General features: G+C 41.7%; 1 protein-coding gene across 3 annotated transcripts in view; it reads right to left on the bottom strand.

The window, feature by feature from the left end:
• The window catches only part of CA10 (carbonic anhydrase 10), a 473,876-nt gene that overhangs the window by 374,617 nt on the left and 79,837 nt on the right, over positions 1 to 19,422 (bottom strand). For all 3 annotated transcript variants that reach the window (XM_077852675.1, XM_077852674.1, XM_077852676.1), the window contains exon 3: positions 17,122 to 17,196. In XM_077852675.1, coding sequence (XP_077708801.1) covers positions 17,122 to 17,196 — 75 coding nt within the window. The remainder of the gene's footprint in view (positions 1 to 17,121; positions 17,197 to 19,422) is intronic.

Genomic DNA, 19,422 nt, shown 5'->3' with positions numbered 1-19,422 from the left:
GGAAGAAAAAGGAAGGAAGAAATAGAAAGAAAGGCATTCACTGACACTGATCAATGGCCATTAACTTTTGGTTCTCTAAGCTGGGGAGCCATGAAAATAATGAGAGAGTTGGAGAGAAAGAACTAGTTGGGTGGGAAAAGAGGACTTATTTATTCCCTTCCACCCATACTTCCCAGATATAATTACAGAAAAGATATTAGAAAAGGGATAAATATATAACAACTCTGATAAGTATGAATGAATACCACTTTCAGGGACAGGAAATTGGAGGAATTTTCCAAAGATACCAAGCAGATAAAATCAGATGTAACAGAAGGATAAATAACTAAATAGGAGAGAGGATAAACTTCTTGCAGTGGTGACAGTCTTTCTAACTTTTCACTGGCTTGCCAGAGAAAGGCCAAGCCTCAAAGGGACAGGAAGTGGGAGCCAGCCAAACACAAGGCAATGATTAGAGTATGGCCTCTGGAAGGGTTCAGCTACTTTGGCTGCTCCTTCTCTGCCTTTGTGCTAAGGTTGAAAATGACATTTGCTCCTATGCTGAAGCCATGAGAAGGCCCTTCCAGGGAAGCAGACATCAGCTCTGTGTGTGTGTGTGTGGTCCTTTTAGCATATGCTTGGGACCAGACAGAGAAGCTGAGCAAACTGAAGCTATCCTCAGAACCACACAGCTGGCACAGAGATGAAACACACGAGGGACAACTCTGTAATAGCATAAACTATAATAACAAGCACCATGCTCCCCAGAAAGGCTTCCTGGGGTCACCTGGATGGCTCAGTCAGTTAAGCAATTGACTCCTGGTTTTGGCTCAGGTCATGATCTCTGTGTCCTGGGATCGAGCCTTGCACAAGGCTCCATGCTCAGTAAGGAGTCTGCTTAAGATTCTCTCCCTCTGCTCCTCCCTCACTCTCTCTCTATAAACAAATAAATAAATCTTAAAAAAAAAAAAAGGAAAGGCTTCCTGACTTTAGAGGCTGAGATTCACCAGCTTGTCTTTTTATCTACTTCTCCACTACCTTGAAGAAAAGAGGGTCCATCAGCATTTTCCATTTTGACCCTCTCATTCAAGGTTGGAGACTTATCACAGAAACCTATGGGAGTAACTTCAGAGAAAACCACACCAGTTTCCAATACTAAACTACTGAGTCCTTCATTTAAAACATGAACATATAACCAATAATCACTAGGTATTTGAGGGAAGTCAACAACATGAAAGAGAAGAACCATGATTAACAAAGAGAGAGAATATTGAAGAGAAAGGAAAATGTGAAAAAAAAATCTCATAAGGATCCTTGTACGGGAGTCAGGTAGATAATGGATTCATCACATAAGAAAATAATCATAAAAAAGATAAATCAAAAAACAGAAATAATGTTTAGAAATGAAAATGTGATTGCCAAATTTCAGAAGTTAATGAAAGTCCTGTATAAAAGAACAGACAATGCTGAAGGCCAAAGTAGAACAATGAAAGGCAAATAAAGGAAATCTATTCAAACTTCAAATAAAAAGGCAGAGTATGAAATGAGGAGAGCAAGCAAAGGGTGTAGAAATTGTGCACAGAAAGAAAAGAAAGGCTTAGAAAATAGATCCATATGTTCCCAAACCTGTCCAGAACGTGAGAGCAGAAGGAACAGATGGGGAAAGGTAATCAAAGAAATAATAGAAGAAAATTTCCCTAAAATAAGAAATGACTTGAATACAAGTTCATTTAGCCAGTAAGATTCAGGGAGCTCTAACTTTTTGTCAGGCATTCTTCTTAGCATACATAGATCTGGGAACAAAACAGGGAGGAAAAAAAAAAAGACCTTCTGCTCTATTAGAATGTGATTTGCAGCATGCTGAGTGCAAATAATGAAGAAAAAGACATATCCATTTGGTTGCGTCCCATGACATTTCTGAACTTTAAAGAGAAAGAGAATGACTTAAAAGCCAGTAGGAGCTGGGGTTATGGGGGAGACATGTATCTACAAAACCATCAGATTCCTCATCTTGGCCACCATTTGCAAGTTGACAGTAGAGTAATACCTAGGAAAATCCAAAGCAAGGTGGGTTTGAAACTAAAATTCTATTACCAAAGAAACCATCACTCAAGGGTAAGGGCAAAAGAAAGACCTTTTATTGGACATCTGAGGACCCAGAATATTGATCACCCCTAAACCTTGATTGCCCAAAAAAGAGCAAAACTTAAATATGGAGTTCAGAAAATTATAAAGTGAATTGAAGAGTATGACACACTATATGAGAAAGAGTAGAAACAATCCAAGAAGTAAAACTCAAACTAAAACAAAAGCCACCAGTGTGATAACTGAGCCATTTAGAACACACAGTCTTAATTTGAATGTTAAAAAGCACCAAGGAGGATGTCCTCAAGAAAAAGTAGCTGTAACCACAAAGTGCATAATTAAAAATCAGTAAGTATATTATATATTATTATACTGGTACATTATACCATGGCCTGTTGGATAACGTGTTATGATAATATGATAACTTATTTATATATTTTCATCCTGATGAAAGGCAGAATTTCTTCTGATTAACCTGGGTGCTATTTTCCCAGGCAAATAAATGTGAGAAAGGGGTGATCTAAATATAAAACACTCTAAAAGGAGGTATGATCCTGGGCAACTGCTGCAGTGTTAGAAAGATCCACTCTGGGAGGAAAAAAAGAAAAAAACAAAAAAACTGCTTTCCAGGAATAAGGCAGATAGTCTGAAGTAAAATATAATAGAGAGCATAACTGATATTAGCAACACCCTGTGGAACTCTGGTGCTCAAAAGAAGGGCAGGGAAACCTGTTCAAAAGCTTGGACCATGAGGACATAAGTGGGAAGAAGCTGGAACCGGTGTTAGGGATGCTGGATTTGTTCATGTTAAGTGTGTGGCCCCCAAGGCTATGAGAAGAGTAAAGAGGGGCAAAGGAAGAGGCTCTGGAATATCATTTCATGGACGAAAGATAGGCATAGAAGGTTGCAAAGGAGCCCTCAGATCTAGAAGCTGTCAATACAGAAATGTGCACTCTTCCAGAAAGGAGAATCATTGGTGATCCTAGTCTGGGTTGAAAAGGAGCCAATGGTACGGCACTTGGCAGGAACTGGTAACCCAGTTCTGTTCAGACAGGGGAGAAGACAGCTTGCAGGGTAAACTGGAGATGGAATGCAAAAATCATCATAGCTGCCATGGGGTCCAGTCATAAGGAGGCATGGAGTCCATGGAGAGAGAAAGGAGGTTTCCCCTTCCAGCCCTTATCACCACAGTGGGACTCTGCAACTCAGGCTGGGGTCAGAGAATGGGACTTGATGTCCTCCTCTTGCCTTCCAAGAGCATCCAAATGGCACTGGATACTTGCTGCATAAAAACCTTTGCTACAGAGTTTGTCTTTTTGAGAATGTTGTCTAATGTTATAGTGTGTAACGAAGTCCACAGGCACCTCCCTGTCATCCTTTGGCCGGTAGAAGAATTCCTGGTTGGAGTTATAGTCTGGCTGCCTTTGATTATCTTCCACCTGACAAAGAGGTATAACCTGAGGGTGAAGCAGCCTGCTGTGTATTCTGTAAACAATCCCATTATCACACAACAACTCAATGAGCAGTATTTACCCTTACAAGTTACCTCTCAACAACTCACCAAGCTGCTTTTCAATAAAGCTATTACCTGTGTTTTGTGAAGGTAACCCAAGCACATCTTTCAAATGAGAGGCATTGCCAGGAGGAGGAAGGAGTGGATTTTCAGCTAGCTGGGATGGCCAACACCACTGGGGTTCACCCAGTTAGCTACACTGAAAGGAACCACGGGTGTCATGGCCAGAAGTCAGCCATGAGCTCTGCTTTAGGGTTTTTTATTTAGTGAATGTAAAGTAACTGAACCTAAGGCTTCAAACGGTGGCAAACCTCAAGTATTTGACTTAGGAGCGTCTCATTTTTTAAAACACCTCTCCTCTGAATAACACAATTAGACTCAGGTATAACTACGATAATTAATAACAATATTTTTTCTTTAGCTTTAAAACACACAAATTTCAGTGGAAAAGGCATTATTCAGTTTCAATAAAACAGTTCATGTATGAACTGAAAACTGCACTTACCAAACAAAAATATTACACCTTGTAGTTCACATTCTGTTTCAGTGTTTTTTTTTTAAATTTTTATTTATTTATGATAGTCAGAGAGAGAGAGAGAGAGAGAGAGAGAGGGAGAGACATAGGCAGAGGGAGAAGCAGGCTCCATGCACCCGGAGCCTGACGTGGGATTCGATCTCGGGTCTCCAGGATCGTGCCCTGGGCCAAAGGCAGGCGCTAAACCGCTGCGCCACCCAGGGATCCCTGTTTCAGTGTTTTAAATTTTAAGTACAAATAAAAACTCCAAGCAGTCACACAGTATGGCATAGTTGAAATAGTTCAAGGTCTGCTTCTCCGTGTTTACAATCACAGTGCTATTGTTGTTTATTTTGAATCAGCTGTTTCAATTCAGGAATAAGTAGGGCTACAGGGACTGGAGACAGGGACTGTCCTACCTATCCCAAACTCCACCAGTTCCAAACCCTCAGGACCATCCTCTAGGAACAAACATACATAGTTGAGTCCCTGTGTGTTAGAAGCTAATTGAACAACTGAGAGTTCTTCCAGTTAACTTCTGTGTAGGATACAGTGCTCTTTCAAAGACAAGTAACAAAAATGTGCTAGCTTGAAGATTATATATAATTAAAACACAACAGCAACCACATGAATTGCTTAGAGCTTAGACTACTTTTTTCAGGAGGAGTATTTTATCACTGGCAGTTGTAGAATTTCTAGCACATGAAGATAATAAAAAACATATCAAACTTTTAGGGAGTTTCATCATTTTCTATTCAATTATCTACAGACAGTGTGCCCCTTACTGCCTGTACCCAGTGTGGACCACTGCCATAGAGGCTTCCTTGGTGTATTTCCAGTTGGATAAGTCCTGAAGTTCCAGAAGTATTTCCTTTTCTTTTTAAAGATTTATTTATTTATTTAAGAGAGAGAGAGAGAGAGCATGAGCATGAGCAGGGTTGCGGGGAGGAGCAGAGGGAGAGGGAGAATTTCCTGCTGAGCAGGGAGCCTGATAGGGGCTTGATCCCAGGGCCCTGGAATCATGACTTGAGCTGAAGGCAACCCCTTAACCAAATGAGCCACGCCGGGGCCCTCCAGAAGTATTTCCAAAGTGGTTGATTGGCTGGAGCCACCTGTGCTGATTGGACCAGGAATCAGTGTGTGGCACCAGGAAAGACATGTGCCTCTGAGAAGGCTTGGTGCAAGATCCCATCCAGCAGCAATACTGCATATTGGATGGGAGCAACCTATCTTTCTAGTGAAGTATGTATATGTACTTGTGTTCAAGTTGTCTCTTTTTGCACAGTGGGCTATTGTTAACATACCTTCAAAAGACTTAGTGTGCCTTCTTGGATTAGAAGGCTTTACTAGGAACTTAGAATAGTAGTACAACCAAGCAGGGCCCTTCCTTGCAAACTTAAATAGCCCAGTGTAAAATTATGGTAGCAAAAGGAGCAATACCTTTGTAGTCTTTCAAGGTCTACAAGGAAGGCATGCCTAGGTCTAACATAGACAATGGTCCTTCCTTATCCATGGTTTCCTTTACATATGGTGAATCCCAGTCTGACAGCAGATGATCCACCTTCCGACTAATCATCAGAAGGTCATAATAGTCCAGTGCTATGTCACATGCCTACGTCGAATGAGATGCCTCACCTCATCTCACCACATATACATTTTATCATCCCATGTCATCACAAGAACAAGGATGAACACAGTACAGTAAGATATTGAGAAAAAGAGACCAAATTCACATAACTTTTATTATAACATGATTAGATCTATTCTGTTTTATTATTAGCTATTGTCATGAATCTCTTACTGTGCCCAATTTGTAAGTTAAACTTTATCATAGGTACGTATGTATAGGAAAAAAGATGGTATATAGAGTTCAGTACAATCTGCATTTGAAGCACCCATTGGGGGGTCTAGTATCTTGCATCCTCTACAGATAGGGGGCAATTACTATCATTTTATTTTTATACAAATATTTGACACATAGGTTTTATTGTCCTTAGTTTATAAGTAAACTGAGGCTCTGAGAAGTTAGGTGATTTCTAAACATCCCACAGCTGGTACACAATGGAGTGGGACATAAAGCATGATCTTCTAAGTCCAGTGTACTTTTCATGACACAGCACTAAAGTATGGTCATAATAGGGCCTGTCATACATGAGATGCTTACAAGAATGCTTGTAAGAAGTTTACAATCTGTTACTTAGTAGTAGGTCAGATTCCATTATGTTTAATCCACCAGCAATGCCCTTTTTCCATCTTGTCCACTGGATGTATTCTTCTATTGTCTTTTAAGACCCTATATCAAGAGACATCTTCATCTGTAAAGCCTTTTCTGACCTGAAGGCAGAGCCCACTGCAACTTTCTCCTTTCTCTCCACTCCGGTTTTGAATTCCCTACCAGGCTAAGCTGTAACCTCTGATTTGCCATCTGTCTCTAAACTTCTCTGTGAACTCCTTAAAATCAGGAGCATTATTTTTATTTGTAACCCCAGTGTCTAGCATCTTTCAGCCTCAGAGTAAATATTAATCTCTACACATCCCAATTTCTGAGAAAAAAATGTAACTAAAAGTATTTATAATTGAGGGTGAGTCAGCGTAACATCACCCTCCTATACTGAGAAGAATATATCCATTAAGTTCTATTTGCTTTCTCATAGAGATGAGAAATCAGAAATCTAGAGAGACACGCTTACATCACTGACTCCATTTCCAAATACTGATACTGAGAACATAATAAAATTATCTTGTGAATGAAATCAATATTCTATTTCTTAATGCTGCTAAATGTATCTCCCAAACCAATCTTATATCACATTAGCAAACTCTCAGAGAATATTGGAGCCAGAATGAGTCTTTGAAAATAATGCAATTCAACACAGTGATTTTATACATGAGGAAATCAAGAGCCTGAGATACTAAATGACTTGCCTGAGATTATATGTTTGGTTAGTGGACGAGCCAAGCCAGTGAGCACTTTTCCCTACTCTTTGCTGCTTCCATGACCCAAATAAGAAAGAAGATTGGTAATGACAAAAGCAAAGTCCAGGCACAGAGCACTGGTGTGCTCCCTCACCCACTCCCAGCTCAAGGATTGATTACCTCCAATAGCAGAGGGTTATTCCCTTGACCAAATAATATGCAACATGACTCTGTAAAATGCAAGTTTTATCCCTTAGAGAAATTAAAATGAATTCTACACTCAAACAAAAAGGTTTGCATATACTTTCATAGCAAAGAAATCAATGCCATAAAGTGAGACATCAGGAGGGGCTTGATTTTAGAACATCTACCTCCAGAATTGTAATAAATCTGAGTTGTCTGAGCCACCACTCATGTAATCTGTTATGGCAGCCACATGAAACTAATACAATGATTTTATATAACACTCATCAAGTGGGGTGTATCAAAGGGTGCTGGAGGATAGTAAGTTTAGAGGATGTGGGCCCCTCTTCCCTTCAAAGGGAGACTGAGTGGGGTTGGCGTGATCATGCAGTGAATTCCTGATGGGAGAAACTCTGTGGCCTTGTGTCAATAGAGTATGTCATCTGAAGGTGAAATAGGAGCTTGGGAAGATGGTGGAAAGCAAACACTGAGTCTGAGCCAACTGCAAGGAGGCAAGCTCACCAAACACAATGACAAAGGTCTGAGTGGGAAGAATTATCAGAAGCCAGAGTCTGAGGCCAGAGGATAAAAGGGCCAGGGAGAGAAGGGCAGGGAGAAAATGGCTAGAAGAGCAATTTGGGGTGGCATCTGGCTGTTGTCCACAGGGAGCCTCTACACGCTGTGTCCTACCCACCTCACTGCTTCTTTCCTATCTCCACAAAGGAGAACCATTTCCACCCTCCAGCAAGTTGCCCATACCAGAAACCTGGGAATCATGGATAAAATCCTTCCCTCTCTCTCACACTTGACATCTGTTATAAATCTAGGAGCAGGGGATCCCTGGGTGGCTCGGCGGTTTAGCACCTGCCTTCGGCCCAGGGCATGATCCTGGGGTCCCAGGATTGAGTCCCAAGTCGGGCTCCCTGCATGGAGCCTGCTTCTCCCTCTGCCTGTGTCTTTGTCTCTCTTTCTCTCTCTCTCATGAATAAATAAATAAATAAATCGTTAAAATAATTTTAATTATTTAATAAATAATTTAATAATTTAAATTTAATAAATCTAGGAGCACTGGGAAATCTGAGGTAGTGTGGAGGAAGCTAGCTTTGGTTTTCTTCTGAGGACACTCTTCATGGAAAGGCAACAGAACCAATTCTAATAAAAAAAAAAAACATTATTTCTCACTTCTCAATTTGAAGATGTTAGGCTAGAACAGTGGCCACTTCATCTTCAAATGGGATTGATTTATGAGCATTTTAGCAGCCTTTTTTTGTTCTAAAGATTTATTTATTTACTTGAGGGGGGAAGGGCAGAGGGAGAGAGAATCTCAAGCAGACTCCCTACTGAGTGCAGAGCCTGATGCAGGGCTTATTCCACAACCCAGAGATCACTACCTGAGCTGAAACCAAGAGTCAGATACTTAACTAAATAAGTCACCCAGGTGCCCCCCCCCCACCTTTTGCAGCCTTTTATAGTTTTCTACATATGAAGGAATAAGGGGCACAGCTTAGTACACAGAGGAATGCCCACACTATTTACCACACAGAGGAATGAAGGTGGTTGATCACATTCCAAGATGGCCTCCAACATTCTCACCTTATATATACACCCACCGAGTATGAATCAGATTTGTGTGTAGGATGGAATTTCACTCCTGTGATTAGGTTACATGGTATGTGAGAGATGAAGGGATTCTGCAGATGTGAATAAGGTCGTCCATCAGCAGACTTTGAATTAAGAATAGGGATATTATTCTCTCTTTAAAAGAGACTCCTCCAAACCTTCCCAGAAGAGAAGAGATTCAAAGAAAGACATTTTCCTCTTGGCCTTGAAACAGTCAGTCATGTTGTGAACTATGGAGAAGGGACAGCCTATAGCAGCTGAGAGCCTCAGTTCTACAATTTTGAAGAACTGAATTCTACCCAGAATCTGTGTAAGGTTGGCCCCGGATGAGATGCAAAGGGAACTGACACTTTTGCAGACTTACAAGACCCTGAGCAGAGGATCCAGCTAAGCGGTACCTGAACTCCTGACCCAAGGAAACTGCAAGGTAATAAATGTGTGTCTATTTAAGCTGTTATGCATAGTAATTTGCTATACAGCAAGAGAAAACAAATATAAGCACCATCCACTATATGGAGGAATAAAGGGTATGCATGACCCCGGGCAGGTCTTCCTACATCACCAAGCACCCCACCATCCAGCCTTCTTCCCTCCCCAGGAGGAAAGCAGAGAGAAAAGAGAGCCCACATTCCTTACCAATGTCTAAAAGGAGATTTTCTAAACTAGAGAAAATTGGCCATTTCAAACAATGCAGGTAATTAGGTATCAGTGCTAAACCACAGGTAGTTGTCAACAGATAGAATTACCTGCCTCTTCTAACAATCTGGAGGTTTTAAAACTACCCATCAAGGAAGGGGTGGGAAACTGCATCCTGGGAGAATTTATTGTCCCATGTGAACCATTTCTCCCTGATTTTGAAAAACATACCAGAGGATGGTGCAGTGGGCCAAAGTAGCCTCCTAATCCCATCCTGATCAGAAATGAAGTTTCAAATTCCTTTATTAATCACTCAGTTTGAAACTCAGTTTCATAATCCCTTGGTGCTTGCCAGTTCTCCGAGGAATAGCAAATAACTTACAGCTCCTGTCCTCTTGTTCCTGGGATCCCCATGCGAAATACTTGAAGTGTGGTCCAATCACGTGGAGGCTCCTGACTGCCTCCAATCTCAAACCACTTTGCCTCTGACAGTCTATGCTCTAGCCACAGTGAATTCTGTTCTATTTCTTATGCATGTCATGCCCATGCATGCCTCTGAGCCCTTATGCAGGTGCACTCCGTTGCCTGGAACACACCTCTAAGCCAACCCTTCACACACAGGGCTCCTGAAATCCTCCAATGCCCCTAAGTGATGAGAGGAACATCTCTTGTTCTAATGAGGCAACTCAAGGTGGGCTTCTGGATGGCCTCTGGATAGGAGCTATTCAGCAGAAAGACCAAGCTTGGAATTTTGAGGCCCTCCCCCACCAATTTTTCCAGAATAAGGAGGGGGGCTCCAAAAAGAGTCAATAATTCATCATACCCATGTATGGACGCCTCCATAAAAATCCCTATAGTGGGGTGTTTGGAGAGCCTCCAGAGTGGTGAACACATGCCTGTAGTAGGAGGGTGGTACCCCCCCCAACTCCACAGGGGAAAAAAGCTCCTCACCCCATGTATTTCTTCATCTAGCTCTTCATCTGTATCCATCATCATATCCTTTAATAAACAGGCAAATGTGTTTTCCTAAGTTCTATGAGCCACTCTAGCAAATCATTCAAACTGGAAGGGGTTGTGGGAACCTCTGGTTTATAGCCAAGTCAGACAGAAGTTGTGGGTAACCTGGGGATCTACTCCATGTGACTGGCATCGGAAGTGGGGTGGGGGCTAGCTTCTAGGACTGCCCCCTCAACCCAAGGGATCTGACGCTGTCTCCAGGCAGAAAGTGTTAGAATTGAGTTAAAGACACTCAGATGGCATCATGGAGAATTACTTGCTGGGTGAGAAAAGCTCCTCACATCTGGTGGCCAGAGCATCAGAAGTGAAATATGCTGTATGAGGAGCAAAAGAGACGCAGGTAGGAAATGGCAGGTTTTTCCAATATGCCTTTGTAGCCTGTACTTCCGTTTCTAGTGCTGTGTTTATTTTGATGCTGCTGCTGCTGCTGATGATGATTCACACCTGTCTTCAAGGAGCAACAATTCCTCTGCTTTAATCCAAGTTGATTTAGCAAATCTGGAGCCTCTAATGTATCCAAGGTTTGTGTTATGACCTGGAGGGGTAGAGGTAAAAGGAGACAAGGCTCCTGTCCCTGGAGGCTAGACTGTCCTCAGAGTCCCCTCTGCATCTGTCTTAGCTCACATCTTCCTCATCCTGAATCTTGCACTAGCATTCATCCTTCCCTTGGTACCCCAATGCATTCAGGGTAAAATCTAACCTGGTAGCTGGTACTGCCTCCTGTGACAGGACTCCTGCTGCCCTCCTCAGCCCTAACTCTCCGGAGCGCTCCTCGTGCAATGAGCCTCTCTCTTCCCAGCCTCCAGGCCTATGCCCAACCCCTTACCTTTCTGAAAGGCCATTTCTTCCCTTCTTCCCTCACAGAATCATACATGTTACCCCTGAGGATTGCATCAGCTGAGAAGCCCTCTGTGCTCTCTCAAGCTGGGTAACTCCAAACACCCTTCATGGCAATCCTAGAAATGCTATAACATAATGGATAATTATCTATGTCTCTCTCACTATCGTCAGCAGCTTGAGACCACAGTGGAAAATCCTTTGTGTCTTTACCCACTAAGGACCAAATATGGCCATACTGAAAACAGGTATCCAGAGAGAGCTTGCTGGATGAGTGAGTTCAAGAGGTAAGGTTCAGCAACCTGAGAGTAACCCTTAGGACGTGGTGACATAGAAGTGAGGTCCTTCACCTCTTCTAGAGTTTCATATAGTTCTAAAAATATATATCCCAAGTATTATGACGTAAAGCTTTAAAGTGGAAGCAAGCCCCTCAATTCTGATGTCCTGGTCTGAAAAAACTAAAAGAAACTCCCCATTCCAAACATTGCCATGTGAAGCAGGTGTTGTGGGTGAGAGGCTACTTATTACTTTTAGTGACTGTCTCTCCCACTAGATTGAAAGAAGTAAAAGGCCATCTCTTTTTTAAAACCCCAACTCCTAGCATAGTGTCTCCGCTATAGAGAATGCCTGACTCCCCTACTGCTTTGGATAAATGGAATGTGAAAAGGCAGTATTTGGCACAAATTTTTTCGAAATGTGTTAAATGTGTATATTTATGCTAAATGATAAATGTGTTATCTACACGTGTGAAAGAGAGATATACTTTAAATGTCACTAAACAAACCCCATGACGAATCTTTCAATAACATGATTAACCCAGTTTTTGGTTTTTCTTTTGGAGTTCTGTTTGTTTTTTGGTTTGGGGGTTTTTGTTTTGTTGCTTTGGTTTTGTTTTTTTTGTTGTTATTGTTTTGTTTTGGTTTTGGTTTTTTTTGTTTTTTGTTTTTTGTTTTTTTGTTTTTTGGTTTTCACAGCCTTAGTATAAGTGCCTGCCACCTCTTGCCTGGATGATTAAAAAAAAGAAAAAAAAAACATCTCATGAATCCTTGTGCCTCTGATATTCTTATCAAAATGCAGTTCATCTCCATTACTGTAGCTATAGCTGGCTTTTTATTTTTTATTTTATTGTATTTTTTTTATTTTTAAAAAAGATTTTGTTTATTTATTTGAAAGAGAGAGCACAGAGGGAGAAGGAGAAGCAGACCCTCCACTGAGCAGGGAGCTCAACTCGACATGGGGCTCAATCCCAGGACCCTGAGATCATGACCTGAGCCAAAGGCAGATGCTTAACCGACTGAGTCACCCTGGTGGCCCCAAAACTGGTTTTTAAAATACACATTTGATTGTGTCTTTCCAGAGCTTAGGGATGTCTTAAAATTCCTCTATTTTGAAAAGGATTGTGTCTAAGCTCTTGAACATGGAACACAGTCTCATGACCTGGCCCTGATGGCCTGCTGGCCTCCTCACACCTAAGCCCCAGGGTGCGCTCTGTCCTATAGATGCTCCCCACACCCATGGTGCATTTCCACCCCTCTCTGCCAGTGCTGTGCGGCCTGATACTCCCCGCCTTCTCCTCCTCCCTTGAGAATCCAGAATCCGGAAGAATGCTTTGGGCTGCAAGTGACAGAAAACCTGACTCAAAACAGCTCCAACAATAAGAGGTTTGTTATGTCACTTAAGAAAATGAGATAACACTTGTTATCTCACTTAAGAAAATTAGGCAGTTCCATGGTTAATTTAATGCTAAGTAAGCCACCCAAAAGCTGTGTTCATCCAAGTTTCTGTTTTGTCATCTTTGGTACAGCTTTTGTCCCCACGGTGGACAGAATTGTTTACCCAGCCTCATGTTTATATTGGTGAATCAATCAGGGTTTTCCAGAGAAAGAGAACCAATAGAATGTGTGTGTGTGTGTGTGTGTAGAGAGAAAGAAAGAGAGAGAGATTTATTTCAAGGAACTGGCTCATTTTATTGTGGAGACTGACAAATCTGTAATTTGCAGGGTAAACTGGCAGATTGGAGACCCAGAGAGGAGCTGATGTTGCAGCCTGAGGGCAAAATATTCTGAAAACACAATTTCTTCTTCATTGGAGAACCTCTCAGTCTTCTCTCAAGGCCTTCAACTGATTGGATGATACCACCCAACATTAATTAGGAAGGGTAATCTGCTTTACTTAAGCTCCACTGTTATTAATGGCAATCTCATCTAAAAAAATTTGAGGGATGTCTGGGTGGCTCAGTGATTGAACATCTGCCTTTGGCTCAGGACGTGATCCCGGAGTCCCAGGATGGAGTTTCGCATCAGGCTTCCTGCATGGAGCCTGCTTCTCCCTTTGCCTTTATCTCTGCCACTCTCTCTCTCTCTCTTTCTCTCTGTGTCTTTCATGAATAAATAAATAAAATCTAAAAAGTACATTCACAGTGGGACAACCTGGGTGGCTCAGTTGGCTACGCATCTGCCTTTGGCTCAGGTCATGATTCCACCTCAGTTCAGGGCTTAATATCAGGGATGTTAGTTCAGGCACTGCTTTGGGCTCCACATTGGACATGGAACCTACTTGAAAAAAAAATCTTCACAGAAACATCTAGAATAGAATTTAATCAAATACCTTGGTACTGTGGACTAGCCAATTTGACACATGAAATTAACCATCATGATGTCTAAATGAATAAGTCTCAAGAAACAGATTGAAATAACCATTATTGGGGTGGATATTAATCAAAATTAATTTTCTAGGGCTGGGGAAGGACTCCTTCTCTGAGCACATAAGCACATGCCTGTGTGGAGGATGGACATAAATAAAATCGGGACTCTGCCTGCAAAGCAGGCTACAGTTAGGGATGAGGTTGGATGAAAGTGTAGATTTGATTAGGTAAACAACAAAGTCTGCTAATCAATACGCAGGTAGAATCATAATACTTTATGGACTCCTTTACATATTGTATAAACTCTACTAGAACCTTTGTTATACTGAATTATAGGTTTATGGCTCATCTTCCTCTTTAGACTGTGGGTTCACCTTGAATAAAAACCATGTATCAGCTACCTCTTTACCAACATCCCCACGCATGGTGCTCAGCATCAAATGGCTACTCCATAGGTGCTCTGAACTGACCAAAGTGGGTTATTCTGGTGCTAAATCAACTTTGTGCTTACCATTAAAAAATCATGTATTTCTACGCACCACAAGCTTTGTTGAAATCACAGATTCACAACAGTTATGCCAAATGACAATTATTTCTAGATACTCTTGCAAAGAACTTATGGGGCAATAAAATTTGTCCAAATAGTCCAGTCAGATGAATTTCTCTTCTTTTTCACACATCCATAACATGAAAAAAAAAATCCCAGTGGCAAAGCAAAGAACATTCTCAACCTTATACTCAGCAATGATAATAAGAAATAAAGGGTCCATTGTTTGCCCTAAGCACCAACTCAGATAAAGTAGGTCATTTGGAGTGTGTCAGATATTAGAGCCTCAGGTCCAATTACTTAATTCAAAAATGCTCATGACTCTTATCTTTTTTTTTTTTTTTTTAACAGACGGAGTGCTCTAAAGTTTAAGAAGCAAAATCATCAGATACAAGTCTTCTTCACCAGGAAGCCAGAGGGCTTTGGGATAGCTAAGTGCAGAGGATGATAGAGTTACTTCTCAGTTGGCCACTGTGTAGAGACCAGTTGAACTCATCAATCCAAGGAACAATTACAATCGAAGCATCTTCCATGTTCTATGCATCATGAGAGACCTTTACCTACATTATTATATTTCCAATTTACAGCTCTCTGCCTTTTCCCAAGCAGAGAAGTATCAAATATCCAGTTATGTTGCTATTGATAAAATAATAACAGTTATACCAAAAGAGCAGCTGACATGTCTTCCCACCATGCATCAGACATTACCATAAGCACCTTATCTGCATTATATAACTTAATCCTCACAAAACCTCATGAGGCTGACAGGGTCCTTATCTCCATTTGAACAGATGAATCACCCAAGGATCTGAGGGTAGGTAGGCAATTTGCTGACAGAACGACCAGTAGGAAGTCACAGAACCCAGACTCAACCCTGGGTCTGTCTGACTCCAAAGTCCACACTCAGACCTCTGTACCTCACTGCTTCCCGTGTAGCAGATTTTATACATATAAAGCTGGAAATGAGGGAAAGTTCAACTCTTTTAAATCAACACACAAAAGGAAAGATAAAACTTTCCTATGGCTGTCTCAGAAGCAACAACCAAATCAAAAGTGGGCTTTGAACACCTGTAAAGAAGGAATGTGCCAACAGAGGGGAAAACATCAAAAATAAAATGTGGGGCAGAAAAGCAAAATTTTGCAGGGCTTATTCAGTATTATCCGTGAGCACTTCAGTCACTACAGAGGATATTATTAGTTTAGCAAGACATATTATAACCTGGAGGGAATGCCCTTTGTTGCTCTAATTTCATAATTACAATGCACAAAAATATAATTATAAATGCAATTTCTGAGATATCTTGAATATGAGAAGCAGATTCCTCAGAAAAACAATAAGCACTCCATCCAAAGGAAAGGGATGTCTCCAGTTGTTGAGGATAAAGTGCCCTGTATCTCGATCATGCCACATGAGAATAGCTTGTGTCAATTAAGTTGTTACAAGATTATTATTAGAAACCTGATCGTTTCTGGGTGAACTAATCAGACCAGTTTCTGTGCCCACTGGGCCAAGGACTAAATGTGCCACAGTAAATCTGTACAGTTAATAATATCAATTTATGAGGCCATTTGGCAGTCTTGTGGGTCACCCACTCTTTCCCCATGCTGCTTTCCTTCTGTTGGAGGAAATTGTTCCACAGTACAATTGAGAAAGGGACACTCAGAGGGGTTTAGTAACTTGCTGAGCTCTGTGCAGCTGATGCAATGAACACTACAGAAGAATGACAACATGATGGAGAGCTGCCAGGAGTGAACCAGGTGACCCCGGGGCACTGCTCTGCCCACCTACCACCAACTACAAAGATCGCCCCTGACACGTGGAGCCCTCTGTTCTTACTGCCTACATGGGTACTCCATCTTGACTCCTCTCAAGAGCTGTATTTCTTACCCTCCCACATCTGAGCAGTTAAAACTACTTCGAAATACCTCACCTGCCTTTCTGTCCATCCTTCTCCTTTACATTCTTGCTCTGTCTCTTGCCTCTCTCCCTACTAAAGTCTGACACTTCAGAAGGATGAGGACCATGATTGAGGTGAAAAGTGGTGGGGGACCACCCTCCGCCTTCCTCTGGAACTGAAGCCATGCTAAGTCTCTGGCTCTAATTCGTCTTCAGTTCTGGCCCCACCCCTGCCATGCTGACAACATCCACTCCACCTGTTATTTTTAGCTCATGCTTGGCCCAATCTGCTAAGTCCTGACCACAGATGCTACTGAAGTGACATCAGTGACAGCATGCATCCCAGCAAGCCTCATTGTCATGGTCAGCCTTTCCAGACTTCCTGTTTCATTAATGTTAAAAAAGATGGTTCTTTCTTGTTTAACCAAATTCCAACAGACAGAGCTTTAATGCTCCATCCTTCTGGTGTCCTCTCCCTGGAAGAGCCACCTGTAGATGGAACAGCTTTGGGTATAGGCTCACATGGGGAAAGGTGGTCTTGATTAAATTGCCACTCTTGAACAAACCTCCCCCTGATGAGAAAGTTTGACGTCTACAATGCACAGGAGATGCTGGTGCTCCTTACCACACCCTCCTTTCCATATAGTGAATGCAAACTTCTGGAAATAACATTATGTATTTCATTCAAATTCTTCTCTCAAAAATAAAAGAACAAGAATCCATGTGCATTTACCTGGAACAAAGCTTCCCTGGACCACCTCCTTATACGCCCACCAGCCTTCATGGATTTTTGGTGAATTCTGTTGAGCTAAAGGAGAAAAAAAAAGGAAGAGTCATTGAGAGGCTAGCAGAGAATCCTTATATCCTAGTTGTAGAAAAATGGTGAATATATATACAATAATTCTCTTCTACCTACAAGTCACCCTACAAAATGCAATAGCAAAACCTTCTCTCTCCTTTTTTTCAAATAGATTATTAATCTGTAAATATACTGTCAATGCGTTTTTTAATTTTTTTTTATTTATTTACTTATGATAGTCACAGAGAGAGAGAGGCAGAGACACAGGCAGAGGGAGAAGCAGGCTCCATGCACCGGGAGCCCGACGTGGGATTCGATCCTGGGTCTCCAGGATCGCGCCCTGGGCCAAAGGCAGGCGCTAAACCGCTGCGCCACCCAGGGATCCCTCAATGCGTTTTTATAAAAAAAACACTCAGGAGATTTCTATTGAAGGGAGAGGGAACAGTAATTATGTATTTAAGCCTATTTAACTCCCTGTCATTTGTCTCTACCTCTGACTTCTTTTCTGCACCTGCCCCTGCACATGTACACCAAGCACACACCCTCTCCACTGGGATTGAGGAGAGGAGGCTGATCCCATCCTCAAGCCAGACAAGAACTCTACATGTGCACAAACCCCTTAGAAATGGAGAGAAGGTAGGAGGTTTGCTACAAGGGCTAGGCTAGAAGAGGGAAGGGTACAATTGGTCAGCTTTCTTTAGGCCCCAGGAAAATGAAAACAAGAGTATAAATAATCATAGGGAGAGCTTTTGACATCATAGGGAGAAAAAGTGGAAAGTTCAAGAAATTGAAACATAGCATAGGAATCTGTGAGCACATGCTGACATGACCTTTGACCCTTGTGACAGTCAGTGGGTGATTTGAGGTGATCCTATTATGTGTGACTGTACGTCCAAAGTACAGGTGGCACAGAACTTGTGTGGATCCCTTCACTATTGAACTGCATCGTATTTCAGCTGTCAGTCACGCTGGAAGAAAATAAGGTAATTTCAATCATATCTGTAATTGGGCAAGTATGTAGCAAATGTTAAACCTTGACTTTCATTTCCTTTCTTTAAATCTTGTTCTTTTTCAGTCTCCTTCAGATTTGTCATTCCAGGTTAGAGAGAATGGTACAAGACAATGTGTTTGAAAGCACAGCTTTGCATAGAGAGGAACTGCTAAATTTCTTTAGCTTCCATATGAGCTTCAATTGCTTAGCTCCAAGTGTCTTCCCATAGTAGAAGGAAGATAGTTTTTTTGCCTATGATATGACAAGGCTGCTGAGGCTTGCAGCTCTGTGATAAAGACACAGCGCAAGTGAAAAGGAAGCTTACTCCTGGAGATGACAGAGAGGTTCGAGGTCTTTAGAAACAAATAGAATAGGGACAAAGAACCTACTTAAAGGCTCTGGAAGGATATCACCTTTCAAGTTGCCCAGCACAAATCTAGGGCTTGGGATGTGTCAAAGTACACTGGATTACCCACTACCCCAATTCCATGTGGAATGGATAGAGCTCAGATATTCCCACAGCCCTGAGAAAGATCCTAAAGGCAGCTGAGTTGAAAGCCAGTGCATCTGTTCTAGGATAGCAGGCAAAGGGAGAAGTGGCCTCAAAGCCCCGAGGCTTGGAGAGGTTTTGTCCAGCCAGAGAGCCAAGTGGAAGAGTCAACAGAGACTCTAGTTTATTTGTGGCACTAGGAAAAAACAGGGAGATTTGAAATCAGCTAGGAATGCTTTATGCCTGACAAGTTAAGAAACCAGATAAAGAGTTATATTGCTTGGAAAGTTTAGCAAGTAGGTGAACATAGGACATTTCTCTGGTTCAGAACAATTCTGATGCTTCCTTCGAGCCTTGACATTGCATGATACACTGTCCCCTTCCTTCCCAGCTCATTGGAGGTCATCACAGGAGAAAAAGAGGAATGCCAAAGATTTAGAAATCTATGAGATCAAATTCACTTAATGTACTCAGACCGAGTGGCCCATTTTTTAAACAAACATTTAATAATGCCCACCTTGATGATAATTAAATAAAACTCATAGACTCATAGATAGTACATCTTACAAACAAAACAAAAACTCTGATATTTCACTAAATTTCAGCCTAACTCTCCTGAACGTGAAGCATTTCCCAAGTCTAAAGGAGATACACATATCTGAAAGCCCAAAAGTATTGAACTGCAGACATCACTTAATAGCTCTGCATTAGAGATAAGGCAGCATTGATTTGCCTTATCAAAGACAGAAATTTC

The sequence above is a fragment of the Canis aureus genome, chromosome 16 (assembly GCF_053574225.1).
Source record: "Canis aureus isolate CA01 chromosome 16, VMU_Caureus_v.1.0, whole genome shotgun sequence".
In the NCBI taxonomy this organism is placed as follows: domain Eukaryota; kingdom Metazoa; phylum Chordata; class Mammalia; order Carnivora; family Canidae; genus Canis; species Canis aureus.
This window is presented reverse-complemented; position numbering and strand designations above follow the sequence as displayed.